This window comes from Helicoverpa zea, chromosome 31, assembly GCF_022581195.2.
Source record: "Helicoverpa zea isolate HzStark_Cry1AcR chromosome 31, ilHelZeax1.1, whole genome shotgun sequence".
Taxonomy (NCBI): domain Eukaryota; kingdom Metazoa; phylum Arthropoda; class Insecta; order Lepidoptera; family Noctuidae; genus Helicoverpa; species Helicoverpa zea.
The window spans coordinates 4,341,334-4,356,460 of NC_061482.1; the positions used below are offsets into that span (position 1 = coordinate 4,341,334).

Genomic DNA, 15,127 nt, shown 5'->3' on the forward strand with positions numbered 1-15,127 from the left:
GCTACCTTGTCTGATAATTTATTGACTCAACAATTCTTTTAGTTGTATGTTTAGACAAAATTGTTAAATTGTTTTGTTAATTTAATATGGCCAAAAACTTACTATAATCAACGCGGGTCTTTCCCTGTGATTTCAGGGTAAAATTAACAGAACTGATTACTGTTTATTTTTTAAGTTGCAAAATTAATTGCCTAATTTTAAGTTATTTAAACCAATGTTGAGAAGAATTATTTTTATTTTTAAAGTGAATTTTAAATGATGATAATGTTGATTTTTAATTTGAAATTATAAAAAAATAAAAAAATGTACTGATTAATCTTAATATATTAAACAGTACCTATGTTTTAATTATTTTTTATAAGCAAGTATTTAACGCAAACAGTGGACGCAATTTGATTTATTATTATAGAGGATAGTTTTAGTTCGAGTCCGTTGTGGACGCAAAGTAGAAGTTTTGTAAAATTCGATGTAGTAATTCGCGTCCACCTTATTTTATTCGTTAAATATAAAAAAAAAACATTGCCAAATTCATAAAAAACATTATACCTTTATTCACCATTAAACTGTAGAAATAGCGATCTATCCTAAAATTCACATAAAACAATATAAAACTTACCATCAAACACGCCGCTGCACACTAATTTTTATCTAAAATTCAGTGTGTTTGCGCTTTCTTGTTGAAGAGCCTAGACTAATTATTTTTTCTAAAAGGATTGGTTGGACGCACAGAACTTTTGTCTATCTGTGCGTGCCTCTTATACATTAACGTATTAGCGGTAATGATCTTTCGTTTGATTGGTGTGTTAATTATCTTGTTTTCGAAGTTTTTTAAAAGGAGATCGGCAAAATGGACGTGAACTGGGCGATGGACGCGAACAGGCGAACTGACCCTAGTATAGATAAGTACCTACAAAAAAATATTAAGGAGTAAGTATTGAGGAGTAAATATTAAGTATGTATTTATTATGGCGTAGGTATCCATCTAATAAATCAGCCTTTTACTCCAAATCAGAGGTAAGCATCTTCAAATAAAGAATACGTAGGAGTCGGTATGAATCACCATGCATAGCAGTAGGTACGCAAGCCGTAAAAGGCGCTTATAGTTTTTTTACTGACTTTCCAAACAGGAGGAGGTTTCCATCTGCATGTTTTACGCGATTACTCCAAGTCGCGTAATTCGATCTTGGTTCCACGGTTTCATCCTACCATCTTCGAATAGCTACTGTAACAGGATCTGATGATGGAATCCCTGAGAAAACGATGGCAACATACTGGGCGTTAGAGACACTCCTGTGATACACACCTGTGATATCTTCCATATACAATATACAATCAGCTGTGGTGTGTTTACCGTACCGTAACAATATGCTGTGCATAGAGTACCTGTAGAGGATATTAGTCTTCGGGTCAGTGGGTAGCAAACCGTTAGATAAACCAATTTAGCATCAAAACGGAATTTCATGGTAATCTGGATCATGAAACATGGAATGGATAAATGGGAAGTCGGTTAAAAATTACAGCGTACCGTAATTAGGCCTTGGTGTGCCATATAAATATTTTCAGTGAGTCTGTGAGTTAAACCCATTCGACTTCAGAGAACTCCTAAACAGAATTTGATGCACATTGGCCATTGGCACAGATAGGTAATCATGGCTGAGATACAAAAGTGATTGAACTCGTCAGAATTCGATAAGCTTTGGCACAGGCATATATGGTTGTGATACCTTCCAAACTAAAATTTGCGCTGTGGCCTGTGGCTAACTTGAGTGGTTCGCCCAACCACCTTTCAACTTTTTTATGACAACGACGGTCACTGAGATTATCCGCGGACGGTCGGACAGAGAGACTTGGCGAAACTGCAAGGGGTATTTGCAGCCCTCGGCGATCACTAACTTTATTTAAAGCTACCATCTCCATACTTTCAACGTGTGGGTATTTGTTACTCTTTTACATAAACACAATTTAATGTACGGAAATAAATACAATGTCTATATTCATTACAATTACCTACTATATGGATTTTGATAATCTTTGGTACCTAGTCATATAGCAATCACGTAAGTATCAGATCCAGGGTACTTTCTTTCCAAAGATTTGTATGGATGAATGTATGTATGTGTGTAACAAATAAATTCAAAAATTGCAGGACTGTCCCAAAAAAGTATTTTCCGTTAGAAGGCTACATTTTAAACAGCTAGTAAGTAGCCCTGTAAATAATGCTGAAGGCATCTAAATAATTTCCTTCGGGTTACGATGTTACACAAACAAGCCCTTTGAAGTAGTTCCCTCCTTTCTCTGAACCACACGCTCCATGATTTCAAGGCCTCTCACGCCTTCATCGCAACTATAAAACTTCTTCGAGAAGGTTTTGCTGCGGCATAACAACAGCAGACCTTACAAAGTGCAAAGACGGCCCACAAGTTCATCAGCCCTTGTAATGACGCAGTGTGTGTAACGAAAAATTAAAAAAATGGGAAAAGAAAGAATACGAAGGTTATCTTTATCAACACTTCAATTATTTTCAAAATCTTTATTTTTACACAAGAAGAATTGTTTTCAATAATTCTTATATGATTTTTTTTAATACTAAGTTCATGAATTTTATTTTATCAACTAAATTAAATCTTAACGAAAAAACTTATAATTGCTAAGAAACGTTGATCGTAAATAAAATAGTGAAATATTTACACAACAATCTAAATTAAGTAATATAACGTAAAATTTAAATTTATATAATAACAAATATTATTTCGTGTGACCTTATAAAATGGTAATAATGTTCAGTAAAATTAAAGCTAAAAAGCTTAAAAAGCATTGTTATTAATTAATATTATTAAATAATGTTAACATTAAAATATTATTTATATGAGTATAAAATACCTAGTGATATTGCAAAGACTGCTTCTTTTTTAATTAATAACCATTTAATATAATAGATATCATGTACTATAAATTTTAACATTTTACTATTCAATAAAATATATTTGAGTATATATGGAATGGGCAATACAATAATTGTACTAATAAAGCGCATTCTATTCCATATGGATAACATATAAACGTTGAGGAAATAGCCTAGGCAACTACGGGCTGTTAATAATAACAACATATCGGTAAGACATGGGGATACTTCTCTATATCGTTACTTGACACCGTTACAAGAAGCAGTCTCTCGTCCAGTCATCACAGGCTATGTCAATACTATTATGAAATAAGTTTAATAATAGTATATTAAAGATTAACTTGTCATGATATAAAATAAACATTGCCATTACAATAATGTAAATAAGAAATCATCATAAAATATCTTCACAAAATTCTACATTAAATCTACAAACAATATAAATTACAATTTCCTATAACAATAGTCACAAATATGATTATTTATTAAGGATTCCATGTACTGAAGCTATTCTTCGGTCAACTTGTGTTTAGAGCCACGAGGGTCGATTGATATCGTACGGTTGTCTGACGCCGAGGGTCGGAGGGTAGCCTCCGGGATACAAGCTCATGATCTGGGCACCAGTTTGCCGCAGCAACTCTTCTTGATGACGCTGTAGATATTGCTGGTATAAAGGCGATGTGGGATCTGTGCCAACGAAGGGATAACCAGCCCGCACTTGCGAATGCCCAATGAAGGGGAAAGTGCTTGCAGTGTGCGTCGAGTTCTGATGGGCTGGTTTCACCAATTTTTCTGCATTCGCTTCGGCATTATTACGCTGCTGATGAGCAACTGCTGCAACCATGTAGTTGGCTGCCATAAGCTGATTAGCGGTGCTGTTGCGGAAATCCTCTATTGTAAAGCTGCCATTATCTCCGTACAGTCCGCTACTCAGAGCCATGTTTGTTGAAGTTCCGAAATTGAATGCATTGCCAGGCATCATACTAGATTTGACAGAAGACAAGACATCGGTGCCGCATGAGCTGGGGTGGTATGCTTGACTGATCTGAGTGGTTTGTTTAGCGTCAGATGTTCTCTTTCTTTTATTCTTCGCCTTCATGTCTACTTGTGAAGTTGCTGCACTGGTTGTCTTATAAATACTGTTATCCTTACTCATAGACATGGATGGCTGAGAATAAATACTGACGGATGTGCTGACAGGATGTATTTCCGAAGAAATGCTTTTGTTAAACATTTGCGCCATTTGAAATGATTTATCGTGATATAGCGAAGCTGCTTGGCTACTGGCAAAGCTGGACAAATACCTCTCGTCGTTGGTGTATCGTTCCAGCATTTGCGGAATATTGGGTAAGTTGCGTAAAGTATCTATTGGAAGCGAAGTCGGATTACTATACGGTGTTTTATATAAGTTTGAACTTACTAATGGATGATTTTGTACATGTTTATCAGTTTTTTGAGATTTGGCAAGTGTGTCTATATTTTTGGCAATTACATCAGTATCACTTATTGAGGAAGTAGTAGTCATGTGATCATTCTTAAGAAGACCTCTTGGGTTGGGTATTCTTAATTCACCTGGAAGATTCTGCTGCAGCTCCTGAGCTCGCTGTAACGTCGGTCTGGCAACATTATATGAATTGTACTGTTGATGCTGAAGACTTTTGTTGTAAGCGATTGTATTAGCACTTATTGCGCTCATTTCATTCTTCAATTTTTCAACATTGTTAGCACTATAAGGCGTGGAGTAATCGGAAGGTAATAAGTCTTGTTTGCGCATGTGATTACCCATTTTCCAATTTCCATAATCCAGTGCCGTTGATGAAGGGGTAGTATTACAAGAATACAATTTCTTGTTAGCCAGGTCTATGTCGCTTATTGAAAAGTTACTTACGTTTTGACCGCTTGTAATACTTTCATATTGGTTGTGATGTGCGTGAATAATATTCTGATTCAAGCTCATATCATTATGAGGTTGACTGTGAGCCGGCGGTATGTTGCCTGAATTCATGTTCGCCTTAGACATACTCTTTTGTAGATGTTGGCTGTTCAATCCCAAATTCATAGCAATAGTGTCGACATCATAACTCTTTTGCTGTGAGTTAATATTCGATTTAGATATGTCTCGTGGCAAATAATCAACTTCGTGAGCATGTGTTTCGTTATTACTTCTTCGATCAATTTCTGGATTTAAATAGCCCATATTAACCATATCAACATTATCTTTCTTCATAATGCAAATTGGCTTCTCCATGTCGGCATTAACAGTACTTTTGTTGTTTTGTATTGATTCATTCATTTCATATTTGACATCCCTGCTTTCATTGGTATATTCCATGGAAGCTTTCTCACGTAGCGAGTTCATTTTGGCAAGTTCGGACTTTTCACTTAACGCCAAAGCTATATCGTCTACTGACGTCGGCGCCATTGAATGTAGCGACGATGACATTTTCTGATAATCAGCTTTAGGTGCTGCGCTTGGAGCTTCCTTGTTATCTTTCAGTATCGGAATCGAAGCATGCTCAGGTTCATTGTAAGTCCGTTTTTTAACAGGAAACAGAGCAGTTTTGAGTTCAGCCATCATTTGCGTCGGATTGGTAGAAGCAGAACTGTTTGGTATTGAAGTTTGAGGCGGATTCTGACCTTGTGGATAATTTGCTGAGTTTTGTGAGTACGGCGTATAAGCTGGCGAAAATGGACCTGTATACTGACTTTGTTGATATGAGTCTTGAGGCAACGGGGTGAAATCTTCCCGAGTAGTTTTATTTGCTGCAGGAGTTTTTGCATTGTCAAAATATGGCGGCGGATTCTGATTATAGGCGGGAAGCGGGCTCTTGTTGTGATCTACGAAATAGTTGGGCGTTGCAGGCCCCGTTATATTGTTTGAGGCATAAACATGTTGAGAATAAGGTGAATATGGAGACTGTGGTGCCTCGCGCGGACTGCAGCTCTTCTCGGGACTACTTTTAATAGATGTTGTATCTTGATAAAATCCAGCCCTGACAGTGCCGTTTATTATAGGATATGTAATCTTTTGGAAATCATCCGTCCTCGGAGACGCTGGCGAGCGCAACAGTGGAGATGTATGCGACATTTGATGTCGCGGCGAATCTAGATCTTGACTGAATGATGATCTCTCCGACACGGAACTGCCAGTGCTAGTTCTTCTTTGCCTCGGCGTATTGCTCACCGGTAATGGACTATCCCCACCTTCAGGGTTAGGTGTATCGGGCCCTGTAGGAGAGTCATATTTAGGTGGATTCTTAGGACTGCTAACTTTAGCTTCTGTGCTCACAGGTTCAGGTGCTTTTTCTTCAGAATCAACTTCATCAGGTTTCTTTTTAGCTGTAGTAGGGCCAGTACTTTTAGGGGCACCAAAAGCTTTGAACCACGCGCTCAGGTTGGGAGTAGCCTTCTCTTGATTCGGCTTAGTAATAATCTGTGGTTCAGTTTCCACTTCAGCATCCTTTTTGTTTGGCTGGACAGCAACTTCCTCTGGTTTTTTATCTGTGGCAGCTTGTTCAGTTTTCTCCTCTTTTTGAATTTCCGTGGTTTTAATATTTTCTTTTTGCTCCTCACTTTTATTTTCTTCACTGTTCCCGAAGTTATGATCATTGCCTAGCGCGAACTCCACAGCTGGTAAGACGGAGCCGAGACTGAGTTTAGGGCTAGACTCCTCTGGTTTTTGAGCATCGCGTACTTTGTTCTGAGGACCCACTGGCTGAACATCCTCTGTTTTCTCTGTGTTTTTATTACTCAAATTAGTGAGTAGATTACCTTTACTTTTTCCAGGCTGTAATCTTTCGATAGTTCTTTGAATTTCTCTTCTCTTCAGCAGCTTAGGCTCACGTGATGAAGGTCGTTTTCTAGACAATTCTTTTCTGGTAAGCAGAGGCTTCTCTCCTTGAGAAAGTTCATCGTCTAGGCGACTGTTATCGTGTTCTTCTGTAGAAATGGTTTGAGCCGGACTGTCGCAAGGCGAACTCACATTAGATCCCTTGGGAGCATCATCGAGCCATTTGCTAATGTCTTTCACAGCTTGCTCCAATGCCTCAGAGGCAGACTCGTTTTTGGCTGAATTTTTCTTACAACCCTTTTTAGGCGCTGTTTTTGTCTTTTGATTTTCAATCGATTCATCTTCAGAATCTTTGATAGTAAAATCGTTTGTATTACTTGATTCAGACATTTCCAAATTACTTTGACTCGAAGAGAACAAAGTATTGAACAGTGATCCCTCTTTATACTTTTCACTTTTTGCTTTTAGTTTTTCAATTGTTTCTCTTAGCTTTTGATTCTTTTCTTTTTCAGGTATATGAAGATTTTGTTTTTGTTTGTCAACAGTTTTTTGTTTGTAATCAAAAAGTGATTCCCATGCATCTTTAGCGGCATGTCGTCTTCTTTCTTTTATTTTATCGTATTTATCTTTGACGAAATCTGGATCATTCAGTTGATCTGGGGGTTCTGATTGATCCAGTTCCGTGGGTGAAGGTGATGGCGTGTGAATGGATGGCAATGGGCTGGCGCTCCTGCTTCTGTTGGAACTCTCTAACGACTCCTGGGAGGCGCTACGTTTCATAGATTCGCTAGCTTCAGGCTCGTGATGTTTGCTCTTTTTCTTCTTCTGTTTGGACTTCTTACCATCCTTGTCCTTGTTTTTACCATGTTTCTGTTTCTTGCTGTGCCTCGTTTTCGAATCTGAGTGATCAGATTTATGAGAATCTTTCCTATGATTTTTGGAATGTTTGCCATGCCGATGATGTCCTTTGCGTTTCTTCTTGCCCTTACTTTGTTTATTTTTATGAGATTCTTTGACTTTCTTTGTCTCTGGTTCAGTGACTTCCTCTTCAGGTTTCTCTTCTTGTACTATATCTGATGAACTGGATTTCGGTTCTCCTGGAAATAGAATTAACACTATAAAAATGTGTACATCTACAGGAGAGGTGTTCAAGACATCTATTTTAGTAAATCTGGTAATCAGTTGAACGGAAATTACGTTTTAAGCCTTTAACCATGAACACGAAGATTATTTGGAGACAGACATTCTCGTTCTTCGATCAAGAAACATAGTGGTCAGAAGCGTGCCTATCAGCAAAAATATAGCTATTTGTAGATACTAGTGTGAATGTATACGTAAAAACAGCATACCTCCTTCCGATTGAGACTTTCGTTTTTTTCTCTTATGATGACTTGGAGATTCATTCGATTTTAGTTTGTGTTTTCTTGATGGAGTTGGTAACTGATATTCGACCGCAATTTCTTCATCAGATGATGAAAGTCTATGTATGTACTTTTCAGTCAGTCGATCAAATGCAGTTTGTAAATTATCTACCATCACAGTGTATTCTGAAAGGGAATTAAATAATGTTAGGATTCATTGTTCGTTATTTCGATCTAAGCGTTTTATATCTCATTGAAATTATTACAAACCATTATCTTGGCCATTATACAGGCGACAATTGTTGACAATAAGCTTAAAATCAGCCTTGAACATAGAAAAGTCTGTGTAATAGCCGCTATCGAGGCGTTCCTCCATTTTACGCAAATCCATTGGTCGGCGAATAACCGCGTAATAGTTAGGCGCATATTCTTCTTCCACGGGGTCCATAAAAGGCCAGGCGTCGTCATGAGTCGTCAATTGTTTCAGAACTTTATACATGTCAGTCTGGATATCTTCGTCTGTTTGACTAAATCTGTAAAATGGTTATATTTTATTAGAAAGAACAATCTAATTGAAGCAATGTACAAACGTGTCAAGAAATAGACGTACATTTGTGATGTCTTGAGTTTCTTTCTTGTACTGCTAACGGGTTCGTCATTGTCAGGTATTACAATCTGTCCTGTAGCGGAAGCCAGGGAGTTGTTAGTTTTTCTTCCAGTTTTTATGAGCGGCTCTGGTGGAGGTTCGCCTTTATGTGTGGCAGACGAGTTGTTTGACCGCTTGTCATGGCTTTTCGACGACTTCGTTACCTTCTGTGGCATCTCTTCTTTTGTGCTCGACGAACTGTCAGAAGAATCCGACGATACCGATTTTGATCTGGAACAAATGTTTTTCGTTAGAACATGCTAACATGGCAGTCATCTTAATGGAAAAGTTACAATCAGAATTCTAAAGTTCCTAAATTCTAAAAAGTGCTGACGCGTAATTTTCCTGAATTAGGCAGAACGTAGCATTTCAAGCGTAAAGGTGCTTATTTTACATATATTTTATGAATCGTCGTTTCAGCCGAAAGACGTTAACTGCTGGACGAAGGCCTCCCCGAAGCTTCGCCACTTCGCTTGATCTGCCCACGCTACTTCTTCAGGGTCGGTCGTGGTCTCCTCTCAAGAATTGTTCTGCCCCATCATCCACCTGGTCTGCTAGCTAGGTTTACTCAAATCCGCCATGACTACAATATCGTCTGCAAATCCAAGGTGCTTTGGTGCGTCATTCATGTTAATGCCGAGTTCGCTCCAGCCCAGAACTCGTGGGTAATCCGGCCCGTACCCGGATAAAATATACCCTATATTACTCAGCAAGTGTAGCTACACAACAGTGAAATAATTTTTAAACAACAATTTAAATCTATCTGTTAACACGAGTGTCTCGTGTTGCACAGCTTGCGGGTCGCGTGACCTCCCTCGGAATAGTCGGAATCGCCGGAACACGACACCATTCGGCCAAAACTGCTTTGAGACATGTCGAGATGCTGACTCGGCACGCGAGCCACAAACTATTTAAATTTCGTGTTATGTCTAGGCTCCTACTTTTCGACTCTATATGTACAAGTGGTCTTTAATCCACGATCTTCGTGGAGTGATGTAATCGCGAAACACAAAACTGCGTCTTGGAATAGCGGGGCGTAGCAGCATGTTTGGATCCTTCAATTGTTTTCCCGCCTTGGTTTCCACCTCTCCTCTCCGCTTTGATGAAAAATATTACTTCGGGGATTTCTTCGGGGAAGATTATTTCGGGGAGATTCTGGATTCCCACGACAGCCTTTGGTTGCCGTTGTATGGGATCTTGCTTTACGGGAGCCACGCAAACAAATCCAATCCACGCATCCACATACATCACTAGCTGACGATCAGGTCATAACGTCAATTTGCTTTAAATGACTATTCGGAAAAGTCCATGTTTAATCTCGAGTGGTTTTTACTCGACTGCCAAGAAGGGTTACGCTTGTCTTTTCATTACCTCATATCTTGGAAACAGCCGAACGGATTACGACAATCATGAGGATTTCAAAATGGTGTTTTATTTTTCATTATCATATCAATAAAACAACACTATGTATTTTTTATATTAATACCCAAACTAAAAATTCGTAGGGTCGCAATGCAGATGACTAGCTTTGTTAACCTTACACTTTAAATAGAATGCTTTTCGTCCAGACTAAATCGATTTGGTTGCAGCAAAACAGACGACTAAAAATATTTCAACAAAAATAACTTGAAAGATTGAACTAAAAAAACCGCATGTATGAGAAATCTCAAAGACCAAACTGAAAAGGATCTGCCTTTTAGTAGATACACAAGTTGAATAATCACAGTTGAGAAACCTCCTATACAGATAGATATATAAGGTTTTCCACGCGCCCACACAGCAAGCGAGCGAAAACGCATGAATAGTTAACTTTTATTAACAATCGAACTTTTTCTTAAATTTAATTTTTCTTTTTTTAAATCAATGAAGTACCTACTTTCAAATTATACAATTGATTAAGTTATTGTTATTCTTTTATTTATATTGATTTTCATCTCTCAATTTCATTTTCTTATTTTTTGACTGCATTAAAAGAATGTCATGATTATTTATCTTATTATAAGTAACTACCCCAATAGAGTATAGAAATATGTAATAAGTTATCCTGTAAATAGTTGAAATAAGTTATTAGAATCTCTTTGCGCTCTTACAGCAGTCGAGGATACGATCCGACTTGCGACCTATTGCGGTGCAGTTCATCCACGTACAATTTTATAAACATGTCCATTACGATTTCATAATGATAGCGTACCTCAACAAATTCCTCCGCTTCGCTCGATTCTCCCGCGCAAGATCAGGTGTTTCTTTCCTTTCCTCCTCTTCCTTGACGTCATGCGGAGTTTGTTTTGTTTCTTCCTCCTTTTGTTTAATTTTTTGCAAAACACGACTCGATGTTCTTCTAGGCGCTAGCTCTAACAACCTTTAAAGTACATACATTCTAAATTAGCATACAATTACCGTAAAATTAAAAGCGCAGAGTTTGGGCTATTGATATAAACTTACATTACGTATATTTTAATAATAATACACATGAATAATAGAAATATAGAGTAATATGCACATGAATACTTTTTCAGCTCTAAAAACATCTGATCCCAATGCAAGACAGAACTACATAAGTCGCGAAGCAATAAAATTTACATGTTTTTGTTATACTAAATAATATTTTTCCGCCTATTCGCCTCAAGAAATCAGCAACCTTAATCAGCTCTTAGGGTCAATTCCCACTGAAAGAGCAGCGGCCGGCAGCGGCCGGCAGCGGCCGTAATTGCAAGGGATTGAGCGCGAGCGCGGCGGGCCGCGCGGCGCCGCACCGCGCCGCGCTCTTACATTTTCCGTGCTCTTACGGCCGCTGCTCTTTCAGTGGGAATTGACCCTTAGGCTGACCAAAACATTGACTTAAAAAGATCAGCATTGGCGTCAACCGCGTGAAAAAGAAGCCAGCTTTATTTAGACGCGACCCCCTTTCAGAGCGATCGATATGAGCGATGCATCATATTCAAGTAATATTACTGTCTCCTTGTTTTGCATAAATAATTAAGTTCGACCAAGTCTATAAATACAGTAGTATTGATTTCTAATGATGAATTACTTCATGTCGAGTTAGTTAGGTCTGCGGGTCAGTAAGTTCTCGGAATCTAGGACGACCTAAGTGGGGTAGAGCTTGATTATTAATGGAGCTAATCGAATTGACGACAAACATCGCAACAACTAAGTTTATCTCGCCAAGGAGTACCGCAAATGTGATTAGGAAGTTGCAACTGCGTCTGTTCCGTGTAACGGCTTTAGTGGCCAGCTAATGCAATACGTTTCATTCGCGGTAGCTTTCCTACAACTCGATACTAGTATAGTGTTTTGGTAAATGTACATAGTTAATTTAAAGGACCCTATAAGCAATAGCAATAAAGTATTTTAACGTAGCTTGTTGTTACTCTTACGAAGTTTTATAAACAATCTAGTCGGAACTTATGAAGTTCCGCTATTATGTTACACATTTACTAGATTCATTGTGTATTGAAACAGTTAAATGATGCTTTTATTGTTGTTAAAAAAATAACTTTATTTTTAAAGAACTGTTCTTAGAGCTTAATTTATATTTTGTAGTTGCTACAATGTAATGTTAGACTAGTCTATGTTGGTGTATTGCATCTCGCGCGCTATTGCGGGTATTATTTATTCAAATTCTATTTAGCTCGAGCGCCGCAGCCATATTTAGCACAAAGTTGCACAGCAGGTTGCAAAGCAATATTTATTTCATAGATTTCGTCACCAGCGTTTCGACTGATGCGCTTATTAAACTGATGAAAATATATATGATTTACATCCAAAAAAATACATAGCACAGCCATTGTAATATACATATGTAACTGACGAAATAGGAAAGATTTTTTTTATAGAGTTAACTTAATCGCACAGCTGTTATGTATGAAAATATTAGTGTAAGCACAACTTGAAAATTTAGAAAGATCAGCACAAATCTATTTTGGAATTCTGTCTCTGAATTGAAATCAATTTTTCTTTTAAGAGTTCCAATTTCGATTTTAAATCACTAATATGCCTGTCATGTAATTACCATTTTAGTCAATTGCAGTGTTTTATAAAATGGCTATTTTCTAGTTATTATTACACTTTATTAATCTTATTGATAAATATTTTTAAAAAAATATTTCTTTATGTATGTACTTTGCCAGTAAACAACCAAAAAATTTTTATTGTTATAAAAATATATGTATTAATTTTTTTTATTAATTGAGTAATAGTGAGTTTATTTCATGAATAATTATTCACTTTTATTTTGATTAGCAATGAAATCATTTCATGTAACAGTTACAACAGCAGTGAACTTAATTTTCTGTATTGTATTATTTTTTATGACTGTAGGTATTGCACAATTAGGTATTTAGTATATTTGTTACAAATTAAAAAACATAAAAACAATGAACCACAGACTTACGTGTAAGTTATAGTAATAAAATAAACTTACCGTTTCCGTTGTAGCCGTTCCTTCTCCTGAAAGAGCCTCGGTATTTCAGGCAAGAAGTTCTGTGATAAGGAGCGGTACAGTTCCTTCTCAACTTTGCTAGTCGCCTTGCTGAACTTCTCTGTCAGGTGGGTCCAATCTTCCTCAGTAAAACAAACCACTTGCCACACTCGCTCTGTGTCCTCGTCATCGAGCCAATCATCACCATAAAACCAGCCTCGCTTCTTATTTTCTTTATTCTTTTTCTTCTTATTTTTACCTTTTGGTTTTTTTATTATGTCTTCTCTGTATAATCTAGTGCCATAGAAATACCAATACGCCGAATAATTGTCATCCCAACTGCAAATAAAATAATGATATTATATTTAATGGTTGGTATTTATTTTGCTTTGCACAAAGTGTTCAAAAAAATTATTAATTGTAACAAACTGAACTATTGTTTGTATGTTTTGCAATCAAACTTACCCAAGTGGCTCGACTCTCAAGCTTTCAGCTTCAAGGTTTTTAAACAAATCAAAAACATCATCTGCATCGAGTCGGAAGTCACATAGAGCATATAAGATCTCTACTTTGGTACGCAAGGGCAAAAACTGGAAATCAATGTCTGTGTTGAATGGGTTATATCTCCCTGTATCCGTACATTTTCTTCTAAATAATCGCCTTAGGTACATCTGAAAATAACAAAAACAATATATGATTCAACAGTTAGGAGGATGCAAATAAACAAATGTTCCTGATGTTGTATTAAACAAACCTGATAATTAAAGGCAGAGATGTCATTGTTGCCCAAACAGCCATTCAAAAGACGAACTATTAACTCAGTCAAGAGAGAACTGGCGGACTCTTCCGTGCCATCAGTTAATAGAGCTTCTTCTAGTTCCTGAAAAACAAAAATTAGTTTTGAACGCGGATCACTTCAAATCGCACCAGCACCTACGAACAATGATATGCAGCTGGATTCCATCAACCAAATCGTAGCTACTTACTTCAATGTCAAAATCCAAAAGGTTGAATGCAGTTCTGAATAAAGAACAAAAGTACGCGATGCTGGGCACTTCCCACCATGACTGAATATCTAGAAACCGTGAGAAATTCATTCAGACATCACTTTTAGGGAGACTGTCTTCGAAAAAATCATGCAATGGATATCCCGTCTCAGTGAACCCACCTAAAATACCAATGAAAGATGGAAACATAACCTAAAAACGATACGCTTTCACTGTTGGGTACTATATGATTACAAAAACTTCATATTTAAGTTAATGGCATATTATAACAACAATTATTAATCAGTAAAATACTTTAAATTAAACAGTAAAGAAGAGATACGAATATGCGTTGTGTATATCGAGACACAAACGCCATAACAGTTTACAAGTTATACATACAAGTGAATCACTCTTAAATTTTCGATTTTTTTAAGACTGTATTATAACTTTAATCTTATTTTATAAACGTTTTTATTTACCTTCCATTTTCTGTGTTTTTAATTACATTCAAATCGAGAGATAATACATTTTTTTTATTAAATAGAACTAAAACGTTCTAAATTTTAACGGAAGTTTGGTTTTTTCTTTTACTCTGTGACCTAACTGCATCGACTGATCAAACGGGGTACGGTGTGACTTTTGTAAAATGGAATCCAACTTGCAACACCATGAAAAAGATTTCAAATAACGCTAATTATTTATTATGTATAGCGCAGCATAATCTTATTTTGACAAAAATCAGAAATATCTTTAACTAAGTAGGTAACTACTAATGACGGACTGGCTTTATTCTTGTGCGTGGAACATAGCAAAACTTTTAATTTATGGTTTTGAATAACGTGAATAAAGGCTAATCACAATATTAATTAGTTACTTAGTAATTTAGAGTGTTTTTATAATAATATAATAAATTAAAGTAATAACATGTGACCTCTATGAAATCAAAAAAAATACATTTCATGTTAGATGATACCAGACTCACAGCTTTACTTTGCTTTACCCTAATATGTAAATAATAA

At 36.8% G+C, this 15,127-nt stretch overlaps 1 protein-coding gene across 3 annotated transcripts; it reads right to left on the minus strand.

Annotated features, from left to right (window-relative positions):
- Positions 1 to 2,515: 2,515 nt before the first annotated feature.
- On the minus strand, positions 2,516 to 14,722 carry LOC124644867. 3 transcript variants are annotated; one of them, XM_047184501.1, is made up of 10 exons: positions 14,588 to 14,694; positions 14,106 to 14,194; positions 13,874 to 13,999; positions 13,585 to 13,790; positions 13,123 to 13,458; positions 10,891 to 11,058; positions 8,664 to 8,930; positions 8,324 to 8,586; positions 8,042 to 8,239; positions 2,516 to 7,789 (listed from the first exon to the last, which is right to left on the minus strand). In XM_047184501.1, exons 1-10 carry the CDS (start codon positions 14,592 to 14,594, stop codon positions 3,432 to 3,434), a joined length of 6,018 nt encoding a protein of 2,005 aa, XP_047040457.1. In that variant the 5' UTR covers positions 14,595 to 14,694; the 3' UTR covers positions 2,516 to 3,431. The 3 variants fall into 3 exon arrangements, with proteins under 3 accessions (XP_047040457.1, XP_047040456.1, XP_047040458.1); XM_047184500.1 differs by lacking the exon at positions 14,588 to 14,694 and adding an exon at positions 14,288 to 14,468; XM_047184502.1 differs by lacking the exon at positions 14,106 to 14,194 and having other exon boundaries at positions 14,588 to 14,722.
- Positions 14,723 to 15,127: the final 405 nt, after the last annotated feature.

Bases quoted from the DNA above. Each gene is read 5' to 3' on its own strand.
- LOC124644867 (XM_047184500.1), bottom strand. From the start codon at position 14,315: ATGTTTCCATCTTTCATTGGTATTTTAG. The intron at 13,791-13,873 runs GTTTGTTTAATA...TGTTATTTTCAG, and splicing joins TCTCTGCCTTTAATTATCAG to ATGTACCTAAGGCGATTATT. The intron at 11,059-13,122 runs GTAAGTTTATTT...TGTACTTTAAAG, and splicing joins GAACGGCTACAACGGAAACG to GTTGTTAGAGCTAGCGCCTA.